This window comes from Centruroides vittatus, unplaced genomic scaffold (assembly GCF_030686945.1).
Source record: "Centruroides vittatus isolate TY-2023 unplaced genomic scaffold, ASM3068694v2 contig_747, whole genome shotgun sequence".
Lineage (NCBI taxonomy): Eukaryota > Metazoa > Arthropoda > Arachnida > Scorpiones > Buthidae > Centruroides > Centruroides vittatus.
The window spans coordinates 855,104-871,704 of NW_027122483.1; the positions used below are offsets into that span (position 1 = coordinate 855,104).

A 16,601-nucleotide genomic window follows, 5' to 3' on the forward strand; every position below is an offset into this window, starting at 1 on the left:
CTCATCCTTTTTCCTTCTATTCATGTAGCTTGATTTTGCTCGTCTGTTTTCCGTCATCTGTGTGTTTAACTCCTGCATCCTGTAGACTTCTGGGAAAACAAGGCTACATCTCTACTGATTCACGAAGATAGGTAATACTAATAAGTTTTTTCAAGAAAAGCTACTACTAATCATTACCATGGCAGTAGCAAACTACCAAATTTTATTGTAAATTGATGGAATTTAATGTTTGTATTCTTGTAAACAACTTGTAAAACTCTAAAACATTAAGATTGAAAAATGCCTATTTGTTTATTTTAATCAATGGTTGATTGAATAAAATGTTTTTAACCATTAGCTTATATTTTGAAGATGTTACTGATAGATTTATTGAGACATTATTTACTATGGTATAATAATAATATCATAACAGATATCTCTGAAGAAGCCCTTTACATGGCATAAATTGTTATAAAATCACTATTTTCTGACAACATTTATATAAATTTGGAACCAACGAAAATCAAATTTAGATAAAGTTATTTCTATGCAGTGAGTGCTTTTTCGTAATTTATCATCATATTTTTCTTATCATTTATTCCAGGTTTTAAATTTGCAATGACACTTGTCTAGTTAGTGTTTCAATTTACAATTAAAAAAAGTTACACAATAACTGTACAAGGAAATTTGATAAGTTAGTTTATTAATATCTCTAAGAGAGTGCATTCCAGTTAATATTTATTAAATATTAATTAATTTAACTGAGAACACACAATATCTCATCACAAAAATCAGCTCTAAATTTAATATTTTAATTGATTGGGAATTTAGCACATCTTTCTTAATAATTATTTGGTAATTTTAGTCATTAATTTTTTTTCCAATTTCTAGTAGTAAGAGCAGTAGTTAGAACACATTATTATAATTAAAATATCATTTGTTTAATTAAGTAAGAAAAAAATACTTTTGTACTTATATTTATGATTTATCTTTCTATCTAACATTCTTTTAAACTTTAATCAGTTGCTGACAATGATTATGATTCTATCTATTGAAAAGTTATTTAATGTGTAGATAAGAAAGTTCAGCAATCTTTGTAAAACAAATTAGATCAACCTGTTAATTAGTTAAGTTGGAATTTCAGTAAAACAAACCACTTCAGGTGATCAGTTTCCAAAAATTCTTGCATATAAAGTCTTACTAAAGAAAAATACCTGCATTTGATTAATTTTTCACATTCCTTAAATATGTGATTTATATTATTCTAAGTGGGAAATGAACTTATTTTCATATATAATAATTGGAACTTTAATTATATTTATAGGTTCTTCAAGTTGAGGCCTACTTTGAATAAGATTTCAGGTGGTGGGTAAGTGATCATTTCAATTACTTGAATTTTTAACACTTAAAAATTTATATTATACTTTTATTATAGAATTCTTGGTTTATAAATAATTTCAGATTAAAATTTAAAATGAATAACTAACAAAATAGTATATTAATGTATAATTCATAAGTGTTACATTTATAAAACATTATACACACAAAAAAAATTGACATAAAAAGAACAGTTAAGCTCATTGTTCCTCTCTCTTGCTGGTTTTAGCTGATCAACCGAGCTAAATTTTTCTTCCGACAAGTTAAAAATGTTTTTTATTTTATTTATCATTACTATTTTTAAAAATAACCAGACTTATTGCTTTGTTATCATTAAGTGATAGTTTGTTTAGGAAATTTGCTGTAGCAGTCATATTTCAGGTTATTCAGCTAATATTGTAGGTTAATCACCTGAAATTTTTTAGTAGAGAATAAACATTGCAAATTTTATAATAGTAGTAGTGTTTCTTTATTTCTTTTATTATAAATAATTGAAAATTTGCTGGCTCTTGTTCAAAATTTATTTTGTTGCTGACCATCGTTAATTATTATGATTGTTGTGTTTAATTTACTTCACTTTCTTCAGTACAAATGAATATAAAACACTGCTTTATTAGAATAAAATTGTACAAAGATGCTTAATGTTTTGAGACCTATAGATCCATTCTTAGAGGAATGAACAGCAAAAATAAAGCCAGCCTAATGTTTACATTTGCCCAGTGAAGTTGGATACTTATACCCAGACCATATATTAAAAGACTATGAACAGTACCATCCAGAGAACTGAAGTAATATATTGTTTATAATTATTGGTTGGACTGCAGATACTTGATTTTACTTGGCCAGCATAGATATTACATTCCCTGGCCAAATTATTAGACGCACTATAGTTTTTATGCAAATTTTAATTATCAGCTACTACAATTTGGTCTTTGAATATTTATTACCAATGAATTTAACTTGTAATGTACAGTTTACTTTATTACATAGGTGCTAACACGAATAAAACGTTATATTTATTGAAAATTTTTGTTTTTATTAACATAGTAAAAAAATACAAAATTGCCATTTAAATTTTAGTATTTTGTTGAGCCACCTTTTGCAGCTATGAGAGCCTCAATCCGGTGCGGCATGCTGTCGATGCAAGACTGGACTGTCTCTTGTATTTGTGGATGATGATTCCACACATGGATGATTTTTTCCAAAAGCTGCGTTTTGGTTGTGATGACCTCTTTGGCCACTTCCCTCTTCATGAGCTCCCACACATTTTCTATGGGGTTCATGTCAGGACTATTACCCGGCCAATCCAACAGAGGGATATTTTGCTCTTGTAGATATGTTTTCACAGACTTGGCTGTGTGGCAGGGAGCTCCATCTTGCATAAAAATAAATGGTTCCCCATTTGGGAACCATTCTCTAACCTGTGGCAGCAACCGATTTTGCAAGACTTCTTTATATTGGTCTTGCCTCAAGGTGCCTTTTACTACGTACAGGCGCCCAGTGCCCTTGCCACTGATGACAGACCAAATCATTACTTTCGTGGGGTGCTTAACAGTCTGAATGATGCAGTCAGGATGAAATTTTTCGTTTCTACGACGACGGACAAAATGAGCTTTGTTGGCTAAAATTTCAAATGTGCTTTCATCGCTGAAACAGACCTGAGAAAACAAAAAAAATATATCTTATGAATCAAGTACCTACTGTTAATTTGTCTATTTTATAGTAAATAATCTATTTAATGTTAAATTACCGATCTCCAGAAGTCTACATCCTTATCACGCCACTGTTTGGCCCACTTCAAACGCTTTGCTTTCATTGCAACTGTTAACTTGGGTTTTCTTACTGGACGGTAAGTCTTAAAATCCAGATCTTTCAATTTTCTGCGAACAGTGCACTCAGAAGCACTCACTTTTGCATCTTCCAATTGAGATTTTATTGATTTAGTGGTAGCAAATCTGTTTTCTAAGCAAATTTTCTTAAGACATCTTTCTGACCTTGGGTTGAAAATTGGCTTTCTGCCGCATTTATTTTTTCTTTTCGAACTCAGATCTTGATCTGATTCAACTTTTTTCTTTATACGTCGTACGCTAGCTTCAGACACATTCAACCTTCGTAAAATTTCACGGTTGGAATACATTTTTGTATTAACAAGGGCTTTGACTTCAGCTTTTTTACGTGGTGAAAGGTCTCCCTTTTTCCCCATGTCAAAAGATCACAATTTATTATATCTGGTTGGTAAAAATACTACTATCGAAGAAAACAAACACTTGCGTAATTGTATACCATGACCTAAATACAAGAGGTGAACAGAAACACGTCCACACCAGTAGCAAGCGAGAACGCGACTGAAACACGTTCGTACTTGTACGCTATACTTCAATGTCTAAGCTCTGATACCTATCAATATATTAACATTGTAATGAAATATAACAAATATAGGTATACAATGACATTAAAAAATAAGTTTCGTTTATCAAAATTATGATTTATAAGATAGACCTACACCAAACCGGGTATGAAACATTGAATTATGAAAAATCCATAGTGCGTCTAATAATTTGGCCAGGGACTGTAAGATGTTTTAATTTTTGTTGTTTTTTTGACTTATAATAAAACATTATATTTATTTACTTATTTTAAAACAAGTAATGAAGAAAGATAAGAGTAGATTGCTTCCATAGAACAAAAATGCAGTAATAAAATCATATAAGTGTTAATTTCATTTTTAAAAAAATACAAGTCAAAACTACAATAAAGAGTACAAATACAAAAATTAGGTAAAATTAATTAAATAAAACCAGACTTAAAAAATTAGCATAACGTATACGAACATCTCTAAACTTAGCTTTTTTTTTTAATAGCTAATTTAAACCAAACGATCTGTAAAATTAACACAAGATGGTGGCGTAACCATCTACTTCTATACAAATCAATTAGTTTATAATCATTAACTGAGCCATATAATAGCCCAATAATTTTGGCATTTTGGTTTGAATTAACATATCATCTTTTTTTTACATAATCTTAGCTTTATTTTAATTCAGTGAATATAATTCTTTAGTTATGACATGGCATTAATAGAACAGGAGAAAAATGAATGCATACAACTCCTAGACAAAAAAGTAGAATATTCACCTAACTGAAAGTTTAGTGTACATGCTTCACATTCGTTTCTGGTGATGCAATTCCAAATATGTCAAATGTACGTCACTAGTTCCTTCGTAGAAGTTGGGCACCATTCATTAAGTCTTCATTTCATGACTCTTCACAAAATTTAAATGGGTTTAAGTCTGGGGTATTGCTTGGCCAAGGCAGGATTGCAATCTGTCGTTCTTGTAACCAATGTATCGTTGACTTCGCAGTATGAGAGGATGCCTTGTCTTGTTAAAATCAAAATGTTTCCTTAACTAAATCCTCTGCCGATGGTATCATAAATATCTCTAAGATGTCTTGATATGTCTGTGCATTGACACATTCCTGAAGAATGCACAGTTGTCCTATGCCATTCACACTCATGCATCCCCAGATCATGACAGACGGTGCAAACTTTATGGATCTCTTCATACAGTCCTTTTCAAAGACTTTTTTGGTTGTTCTCCATACACATGGGCCTTGGTCACCACAGGAGAGACAAAACGGGGATTTGTCACTGAAGAGAATGTTATTCCAGTCATCTTGTCCCCACACGAGCCTCTCTCTGCATCATCTGACATGCACTTGTTGTCGTTTTTTTGTTAGAGATGGCTTTGTCTTGGAACATGACAGTTGAAGTACAAGTTGCGCAATCTTTGGCATGTGATTCAGCAACTAATGTTCACTTCAGTTGCTCTCCATTGTGCATGCAAGTGTTTAACGCTCTTAAAGCAGTTTTGCGCGACAATCCTTCTCAAGTTTCTCTTATTCCTCGAGGTCATTGCTAGTTTACATCCACATTTCTGATGTTTGTTGGTTAAAACTTAAACACGGTTTTGTTGCTTCAGTACTCTAGACACTAGAGTACTGAAGGCTACAAGCACTTTATATTATTTGCAATTTCTTTCTGTGTTCTTCCTGCTTTGTGCAAGGCTGTGATAGTATCTTTAGTTCTGTCACTGATGTCATGCTTACACTCCACATTGTACTGTTATGCTGTGCTGTCCAGCAATATCCAAATTTTCATTACAATTTAGTTATTTATGGCTGTTTGTCTGACTGTTTTTGCTAATATTCTAATTTTTTGTCACAGTAAAAGTGTTGCTGTTTTTTTTTTTTTTTTGTCATTTCATTTCCATTCATAAAAAGACTTTTGAATTAATTTGTCTGATTAATGGGTATAATAAATATACATATACATTGTATTATGTAGTGTCGAAAAAAGTTTTGTACTCTGTGTTGTTCGTGAGAAAATGTACACTAAACTTTCAGTTAGGTGAATATACTAATTTTTTGTCTAGGAGTTGTAGAAGAACTAAAATAAAAGTTAGATAATGCAATGTATGAATTATTTCTAGTAATTCTCATTGACACACACAAAGGAAACTTTAAATAGGATGAAAATCTACTAAAATACTTCAAAACAAAATACTGTCAAAATAAGAAATGTGATGGAAAAATCATCATTAAAATCTGTGTCTTGACCTGATAACCTCATAAGAATTGGTATAGGTAGATGACATAGTTTGCTGAGAAAAAAAATAAACTTTTTGAAGAAGAGTTGGTGCCACAGTGGCTCAAGGAGTAATCAACAATGGATTGAAAAGCAGCAAAAAATAAGGCTTGAAAGACTGACTGAGAGGAAATGAGACAATGGTGAGGTCAATGTGACAATGGAAAGTAAGTTTCTCATCAGAGATAATTCCAAGATTGCTAACAGAATGCACATAGTTAATGGAATGCCCATTAATAGAAAATGATGAAAGATTAAGTTTGTGGACTAATAAAAAATATATAGCAAGATTAGTTTTCAAATTAATTGATTCCATTAGAGAAGATAAGATATTAAGATTAGATGCTAGAAGAGATGAATTTGAGTTAATGGTTTTAATATTTCCTATGTAATACTGCTTGAATTAAAATTCAGGATGATAAAGTCTAAATAAACCACAAAACATAAATTAAGAATCGAATTCTGGGATTCCTGCACATGTAAAAAATTACAAAAAGAAAGCTGTCCAACTTATCCTAAATTAACAAAGTGAAAATTATTTATTAATCCACACAATTATAGCTGAATGAACATAAAAATGTTAAGCAGAATGGAAAGAATGATGAAATCATATTATTAATATAATATATTTAAAAAAAAAAAACAGATTTTTTTACAAGGTGAATACCAAAATTACATACCATTTAGCCATAATTTCTGAACCAGTCAGTTCTGAAGAAAACTTTTGATGTCATTTTTCAACAGGAATCCCTATTTTTGTCAAGATACACTTGGCATCTTTTTAATCGCTTGTCAAAGCACTGTGTGAACACATCTGGAGTCCTTCAAAACCACTGGAAAACTGACCTGCCAAAAACAGATCTTGACGAATAATGCCTACCATGGAATGAATCCTTCAGGTTTGCAAACAGCCAGAAGTCACTCAAAACCGGATCTGGTGAGTATGTAGGATGCAGAAAGCTATTGATGGCCTTTTCTATCAGAAAATCTCAGGCGACTTGAACTCTGTGGCGGAGCATTGTTGCAGTTAAAGACAAAATTTGTGCTGCCAAAATTGAGTCTCCATTCATGATGAGTTTCCATTCATGATGCATGAAGCATGATGTATCAAATGCTTCCCAGCATATCTTTTGTATACTGACCAGTAATCATGTCAGTTTTCAGAAGTTGCATTGGCAGGGTGATAAGAGTGTGGCTCATCTTTGATGGTGTTTCTTCCACCTGCAAATTCTCGAACCCACTTGCAAACTGTGCAGTCAGCAGAGCAGACTCTTCATAGATATCCATTAACTGCTTGTGAATATCAGCCACTTTTTCACCGTGAAGTGAACAAAAATTTGATAATAGCTTGCTGCTCTTGAAATAGACACCCATAATTGCCATATTTGCTAAGAATCAGTTTTGGTAGATGCTTATATTTGCTGCTCTTGAACTGAAAACTCTGTGCTTTCGAGCACCCTCAGAAACAAGTTTGTGAAAAACATGAATTATTCAGCACCTGTTGCTTCACAGGTCAATTGACGAAGGCTTGTTCAAACTTGTCCTGAGAGGGTATGCTCACGTAGTTTGTTGTGCCCCACAATAAAGAAATGTACATAATTGCACCATGTATTTTCAAAATTACTTAAAATTTTGAGTTATAAGTAAATGTCCTCCATTATACACCATCCATGCAATGTCCTTTCTTTTGTACAAGAATGTTGGCGACCATGCTGCACATGTACTGTATTGCACCCTATCTCTCTGTGTGTGTATGTATTTAGCTTATGTTATTAATACTATAATTTTAAATTGTGCTAAACATACTGTTGCAATGTATTGTATTGTTTTACTTGTTTCTGTATGAAATATGATTAGCAGCATGAAAAGTTAAGTTTTGAGAACAGAGATATTTATGGCTTTTTCCAATTTCATGGGTCCTAAAACTCTAACCCTCACAAATGTGTAGTCAAGTGTAAAGGCAAACAAATTGTTAATCATAAAAATTTACTTTCCCGATTGTTGTATATAACAGATGTTGGGGATCAATCAAAAAAATGATCCCCAACATTTTTTTATATTTTGGATTTGATACCTTGAAATGTTGAGAAATGAAAAAAAAGAACAGTAGTGGTTTTTCTGTACTGTATATATGGATGTTTGCATAGGAGTGCACTATTTTGTTCACACACTTTGAAGCTTAATAACTCCCATGTGTTTTGTCGAAGATATCTGAAATTTTGCAAGGAGGTTTGTGTATTATGGACATTGACACTTTTGATGGTTAAAGGTCAAGGGTAATATCTCTAATGGGATTGGACTTAATGAAGAGTATACTCCTTGTTAGTATGTACAATCTATGAGAGTGGTTTTCTCAATCTCCAATGGTCTATGAAACTTTACACTTAAGAACCTTAAGAGTCCAGTAATAACACTTTAATGGAAAACTAAAGTTTTTGACCATATGCTGGTCTTCCTCAGGTTTTTAAAACCAGTAAGATTCGAACTTGGAATGCAAAGAAACGGTCAAAAACATTAGTTTTCCATTAAAGTGTTATTACTGGACTCTTAAGGTTCTCAAGTGTAAAGTATACATTCCAGTAATTGTGTAAGAAGTTATTTTAATGGTCTATTAAACAAAGACAAGCGTAAATAACAAAATGAATTTATTATCAAAAGTTTGGTACAAACATGGTTGTTTTTCGACATCATCACCGTGAAGATTGAGGCATTTGTCATATCTGTGGACGAGCTTTGCAATCCCCTCTTCATAGAATGTTGCCACCAGGGACTTGAGATGGGCCTTAATGTTGTTTTGAAGATCGTTATTAGTCCCGAACCTCTGCCCTCCTAGCTACGTTTTCAGTTCAGGGAAGAGGTGGAAGTCTTCACACATTAAAGATGGTAATGACTTCCACCTTTCAGACTTCCATTCAGCTTGGAACATTTTAAACACCCACTCAGCATATAGCTCTGATTTATCGCTGAGTGACTTTTACCTCTTCCCCGAACTGAAAAAGTCATTTGAAGCTAATGACCACACATTTAGTTGTGGATGCACAGAGAAGTGGCTGCCCATCTGCATCACGAATCTCAGTTGTTTCAGGAAGTTGGTGGATGGCACTAGTGTGTGCATTGAATATTAAGGTATTCATCCATATTTCCATTTAATAAGGTATTTGTCAAATAATTTTCATCATCTTTGCATTGGCAATATAGAAATTATAGTGATTTCTCAATGTCTAGTTACTTTTCATTCATTCCCTATGTTAACTCTTGTGGGAGTTACATGAAGCAACCTTCTTCAAATACTCTTTGAGACATCTCAGACCCCCTTGTGAGCATTCACATCAGAAACTAAAATTATATATCTTTATTTCCATATTTTGTGTTCTTTCTATTGATGTAAAATACACGTGAAAATGCATATTTTTAGTTTTGCAATGAAGTGAAATTTGATGTGTTTATTTTTGTAATTTGAAGAAAAATAAACACATCAAATTTCACTTCACTGTAAATTATATGAGGCAAACAAACCTAATGTCAATCTTTACAGATTGACATTAGGTTTGTTTGCAAGTGGAGAGGGATAGGTTGCTTTCAAGGTCAAGATAGAAAAAGTTTATTACTTTAAAGAGAAATTTACAGTGGCAGTGGCATTGAGCCCCTACTCCAAATGTAAACAAACTGCAGTATTTTATTATCCTATAAACAAAAGCTTCTATCCCACTTTAAACTGGGTCAAATGACAATTGTTTTGTAATATTTTATTTGGAAAATTATTTTCTTTAACAAGTAACAACCACTTTTGTCAGAACTGATTATTTTAGTTTTCTTTCTTTATGGGATATAGTCATGCAGTTATCAAAAATCAATTATCTTAATTCAAAAATTAATATTGCTTGAAATATTACAGAACGTATCAAAATTTTTCCTGATTGTTTAACCTGGAATGCTTTCTGTGTGAGAAATGAAATGATCAAAGAAGTAATGCATGGATCACCTAAAACTTGGCAAGTGTCCATACAGTGTCAGCTGCATAAATTATTACATTTATAACTCACAAAGATATGGGGATTTTATCAAAACAGTATTCATAACAGTGTTATTAAGGCATAATGAAAAAATAAATGCATTTTTCATTATGCCTCAATGACACTGTTATGAAATAAATAAAAATTTTAGTTTTAAGTCTTCATTATCAAAATTAATTTTTTAATTTTTGCCATGCAACAATGCACTGCTCACTCTGTCATATTGTTGCATGCAATGCAATGCTCCCATTTAAAATGAATTATTAATAAAACTCTGATTTTTTTGTGCAGCGACAAAGAAATAGCAAAGAATGTAAGGAATGGTACTTTTGTAATAATAAATTTATTTTAAATTGCTATTGTGTCACATTACACTCGTTCAAAGAGACAGTTTAGAACATGAACATGTTTTCCTGCAATGGAAACAGTCGTGTGGCATCTTATTTTTTTCTTGACTAGTATTTGTGTATCAAAAACAGTGTGTCAATTGCATATCATCTGGGTTGAAAAGTTCAAAAAGTGGAAATTTTTTCAATTTTTTTCCAAAATTTTAAATATAAGAAATGTTGAAAAATGTGTGCTGCAATGTCTCAGGTGCCATGTAATTCCAAGGATTTATTCTCCACTTTCACAACTACTATAAATTATCTGTTATGACTGTATGAAATGCTTGTCGTTTGGTTTATTGATGCACTAGGTAGGTCCAGATTTAAGATTTTCATGTAAAAGCGCTTAAAATATGTAGTTCTTGGAAAGGGATGCGAGTTCTCTTTTTACATGCTATGTAAAAACCAGCTAGTTTGTGCATGATTTTTTTCTACGTGCCTTTCCAAAGACATTAGTGCACGGGTATGATATGAGAAGAAATATTTACTACACTTGGAATCAATAATTATCGTAAAAACAGTTACAGTACATTTCTGTTCATATACTTTGATAATTAGAGTGCATCTGTATTTATACCCTATAAAAGTGTACAAAACAAAGTAAGAATAGAGCATTCTTGTTTCAAGCCAGCCAAGCTTAGGAATAGCCTGGAAAATTGATGTTAAACAATCGTAAAAAGGCAGATATGTACAGTTTTACAAGTGTAGATATGTAAATTGGTGTCCTTGGGATCGAAAAAACTGAGAAAACTTTCAGGCAGCATATCCAATAATTCAGCACCATGTTGTTCTCGGCGATGCCAGGTTAACAGAATGTCACTGTAGTTAAAATTGTATTTTTGGAACATAAATTAAACTCTGTATTAAAGCTAAATAGTTATTATTTTATATTTAGATATAGTTACTTTTTGACAGGATATGTAAGTTTGGGTTAAGGGATATAACATAGATAACAGATAAAAATTGTATTTGTATGAAAAATAAAATGAATGCTAAAAATTATTTCTTCATTCCTCACGTTTCTAAAATGTTGGCTTTATGGAAACGTGAATGATTTAACAGAAGTTATTATGAATGGTTCTTTTATGTACTGTACATAGCCTCACAGTGGATAATTTAATACATGAATAATAATTATGACATTAAGTTAAAACTAGATATAGAGACAGTATCTATAATTATTTCAGATCCATTAACTATACTATGTGGAATTGAGTTTGTGATATGTTCGGTACATTTGCATTATTGCTGTACTGTACAGATATGGTATTTAATCATTGTTGACATGACCTTGACTATATTGATCAAGCAAATATTAGCTTTTAACTGTGGAAGACATACTAAAATTCAACAGAAATCTATTTATAGTTTCTAAGTATATTTATAGATATGCATAAAATATATAGATTTATTTTTATAAATGGTTCTTATTATATTATTGTGTTGTAAATTATTTTTCAGATATGGACCAAGAAGGTAATGGGGAGGACAAACAGAAAAATAACACTCTGAGAAAACAGAAATCATGGCATGAATTGCGCCAGGTTGTTCGTAACATGAGACGCCATTTTTCCAGCATATCGGCTAAAATACCCAGTGCGTTATCCTTCAGACTCATCGAAAATGAAAATGGCCAGGTGATAACGCGCATTTATTTTCTTGGTACTCTCTCTGGTGGTCGGGAGACGACATTACTCTACGCTGATATACCTATGCATAATTCTTCCACTCAAGAAAATACTAGTTTTTCTTGGCAGCCATTGCTTGAATCAACTTTTCAAGTATTGCATCCGTTAGGCCAGTTTTCACGAGAAGAGCAGCTCCAATGGGAAAGAAAGAGACTCGTCATGTGGGGAATAACTGCTTATGATCTACATAACGGAATCGGTAGATTTATATTCCCTGCATGTGGTTCGATATTTTATTGTGATGATAACAACACTCAGGTATTTATTTAAATTTTATACATATAATATACTAAAATTTAAATATATATTTAAAACAAAAAACAAAATTTCAGTGCAAGTCTCCCCCATATTTTCCTCAAGAACTTCGAAGCAATGTATCGGGAGCAAGACTTAATCATCACATGTGTCCTCAAAATCCAGACTTGGTAGCTTATATTTATAACAGTGACCTTTGGTTGTATCATATAAAAACATTGACTGAAGTTAGATTAACATATGCAAGAAAAGGTAAAAATAAGACATTGTTATCTGTTAAAACTTTCTCGTCAAATATATTAATTATTGATTTATTTTAGGATCAAACAGTTTATCTACTGATCCCATTAGTGCTGGTATTCCTTCTTATGTCATCCAAGAAGAGTTTAATCGGTATAGTGGATACTGGTGGCAGCCTGTTCATTATCCAAGTAATTATCATCATACTGAACTTGATTTTTAAAAGCATATTTTTGGATTTCATTTGTTTATTTTATAATAATATTTTTGATTTAGATGAAAAAAATATTTATCGCATTTTATATGAAGAAGTTGATGAAAGTGATGTAGAAATCTTACACCTTCCTTCTTACTGTGATGAACATGATGTGGAGGAATTCAGATTTCCTAGAGCTGGTAAAATGAATATCATATTTTTCCATTTTCGAATGAATTCTCAAGCTTTGTTAATTATATTTATTTTATTAAATGTTAAAATATCCTACAGTAAGTTCTTGATTTAATGGACTAATTAGGGGAGGAGTGTATTCTTAGATGTTAAATTAGATGTCTTTTAAAAACATATATTATTAACAAACATGTACAAAAATCAAAACCTTGATTATCCCAGTAAATAATTTAATGTAAAGTTGATTTTACAGAAGATCTGCTTCAGGTCAACAGTATTCTAAATTGGAATGCATTGAAAAAATTTCAAATTTTTGGAATACAAAATTAAAAATTGAATAAAGATTAGCTTACCAAAGTACAATGCATTAAATAATGTGTACAAAATTTAAATAGATACCAACATAAATAATTATATATAAATATACTACAAAAGTAATAATAATGAATGTATGTTGATATTATTCAGTTTTAAATAGAACATTGCCAAGCATATGAGATGCTTTTTTCATCTTTAAAGCTAATGCAACTGCCCCTCCTGTCAGCTTTGTAGATTTCTAAAGCTTCTAGAGCTGTAGTGTGGTTGGTTTGCCAGTATTGTTTGATTAGCATGGCATTTTGGAGTTTGGCTTGCATGCTGGTCTCTGTGACATAAATGGAATGGACAGAGTAGTTTTTTTTGTTCATTATATTGTAATGTTGTTGTTGTAACCTTTTGTATATGGAGCACTTGGTGAACCCAACATACACCACTGGTGTATGTTGGGTTCATCAGCCATTCATCAGCCTTGTCTTTTCCATTGTTTTGCAACTTATCTAGTGTGAGAATTCACTTGTAGGCTAACTTGGTACCCATATTGTCAGCTATTTCCTTGTATAAGTTAGCCTACAAGTGAATTCTCACACTATGTAAGTTTCTACACAATGGAAGAGATAAGGCTGACAAATGTAGGGCTCCAGGGCTATACAAAAGTACATTGGTCCTGGTGTACATTGAGTCTATCAAGCACTCCATACGCAAAAGGTTACAAGAACAATGTTATAATATAATGAACAAAAAATAGTACTACCTTGTCCATTTATTCTACAGAGATGGACATGCAAAATTACCACACTATGGCTCTAGAAGCTTTAGAAATCCACAAAGCTGACCTGATGGGCAGTTGCATTAGCTTAAAGATGGAAAAAGCATCTCAGATGCATGGCAATGTTCTATGTAAAACTGGACAATATCAACGTACATTAGTTAATATTATTTTTATGGTATATTTATACATGATTATTAATATTTCTGATATTGGTATACATTTTAATTTTGTATCTGTATTTTACTTAAAAAATTTGAAATTTGTTCTATTCATTCCAATTAAAAGCATTGTTGACCTGAAGTAGAACTTGTATCAGATCAAAAACAATTGTTGAATTTACATTAAATTATAAAATAGGGTTATAACAATTTGGATTTGTGTATGTGGTTACAGATATCAATCTAGTTATATGTAGAAGTTAGTTTCATTCATTAATAACAAACTTACAATGTACAGGATATATATATATATTAAAGTATTAATATAATATATAAGTATGAATAAAGTAATAACTTAAAGTACATTGAGTAATTTATACTTATTAACTCATTTGCCCATCCTCTAACTATGGGCACTATGAATAATGGAATCTATGGAAATATGGAACTATGAATAAAAACTTTTCAAATTGTTTCTTTAGGACAGACATGTTTTGTTTTTTTTTTTAAATTGTGGTCCTTTTAATCAAGGACCTAATATACTACTAAAACATTTTGCAGTGATTTTATCAAGTAATTTCATTTCATAGGAACTTCCAATGCTCAATCATCATTGAAAATGGTTCAATTTAGCTTATCTGCATCTGGTCAAGTAAGTATTTCATTTCTAAATATGTAATTTAAATATTATTTAAATATCAATGTAGCCAATTCCGTATTAAGTTTTCTCTCTCGATCCTTAAATATAAATTAATTTATTTTTACAATTTTAACAAAAAATTGGTCTAGAAATTTTCAGTATAAATGATAGTTTCTGAAAAAAATAACAAGTAAATGATATTTCCTGTTTTTTAACTATATTTGTTAGTATTAATAATTCTCTAAAAGCAATGCATTTGTGGAACTAATAATAATTCAAAATTTTATGAGTACTAATCAAACTGTGTTAGGTCTTGAATTGGAAAATAAAATGCTAGAACTGATTTAATGAAGAAAATGACAATCAAAATGAAAGCAAACAAAAGTTAATAGTTTGAATAAGAACAAACCCACTGACGTAGAAACTACATTAAAGAGTTTAAGAAGCTTTAACACATAAGAAACAGTTTTATTTATTTATTTATTTGTGTTCTTAAAAGGTTATAAAAGAAACTTTTGCAATCAGGAAATAGTTTGATGCTTAAAGGAAGCTTTTCAAATTTTGAAAGCTTCTTCTATCAAAACCTAGGTATATTAAATTTTGCGTAATGGGTCTAAAGGTAGGAATTCTTTTTGTAAATTAATTTTTCTGTTTCATTAGAATAATTTGAAACTAAATCATTCAATTGTTGTTCTGGTTAAATAATTGAAATCCATTTTAATACCTCCATGTTCTCTCTGGAACTTATATGAAACTATAAGTACTGTACATTTGATATTTGTTAATCTCTTTATATAATATATTTTTTACTTTTAATACCTTATACCGTTATTTTCTTAGAGGTAAGTAAAATTTAATAAGAACTAAATGTTTGAACATTCGTTTATTGTCAAAATTTAAGATTGTCCACAGAACCAAATTTCTGTGATATAAAAAACTATTTGTCAAGCACCCACGAATTATACCTGATACATGTATTATAATAATTTATTCTGCTTAAATCACACACTTTACATCAAATTAATATCTGAGTATTGAATACACATTCAAAGAAGAATCCTTTTAGTAGAATAATTGTAGACATGAAATGATAGTTATATTTTTTCATTGCTTTTAGATTTTGTGTGTGAAATACTTCAAAGTTTTGTAACATGTCTATGTGAATTAAATATGCATTTGTTTTAAATATATTTTTTCATTTATTTACAGATAGAAAACATAGTTTATCTACAATTAGTTCAGCCATTATATTATCTTAATCCAAGTATAGAATACATTGTTAGAGCTGGATGGACACAAGATGGAAAATAGTATGATATAATTTTGAATATATATATATAAATTTTTTTTTATTAATATAAAATTTAAGCACTAAGTTGAATTTGATTAATATTTATAAATTGATACTTTATGCAAAATATTAATGCACATGTGTTTTTAATATTATATAATTATTTGATTATCTACTTTTATTAATTATTTCTATTATGCTGTAAATAAAGAACTAATTAATACTATCAGTTACAGGAAATCCTCTTTAATTTGAACTCAGATAGTTTGAAATCCTATTAGTTTGTAACTGTACTTCTGTCCTGGCTGGGGATATACAGATTTACTTGTTAAGGAATTCAGTTAGTTCAAAATACAGCTACTTTGAAATTCCAACGGAAAATCCCATTCAAACTGTAATATGCTTATGTTAACTCATTCATTTAGATTGAAGCGCCTCCATATTTTAAGAGAAC

At 30.8% G+C, this 16,601-nt stretch overlaps 1 protein-coding gene across 1 annotated transcript in view; it reads left to right on the forward strand.

The window, feature by feature from the left end:
- Positions 1-16,601, forward strand: part of LOC136981167 (dipeptidyl peptidase 9) — a 60,855-nt gene that overhangs the window by 24,200 nt on the left and 20,054 nt on the right. The window contains exons 2-8 of the mRNA XM_067277444.1: positions 1,304-1,348; positions 11,862-12,346; positions 12,421-12,595; positions 12,664-12,774; positions 12,860-12,979; positions 14,807-14,868; positions 16,066-16,166. Coding sequence (XP_067133545.1) covers positions 11,864-12,346; positions 12,421-12,595; positions 12,664-12,774; positions 12,860-12,979; positions 14,807-14,868; positions 16,066-16,166 — 1,052 coding nt within the window. The 5' untranslated portion in view covers positions 1,304-1,348; positions 11,862-11,863. The remainder of the gene's footprint in view (positions 1-1,303; positions 1,349-11,861; positions 12,347-12,420; positions 12,596-12,663; positions 12,775-12,859; positions 12,980-14,806; positions 14,869-16,065; positions 16,167-16,601) is intronic.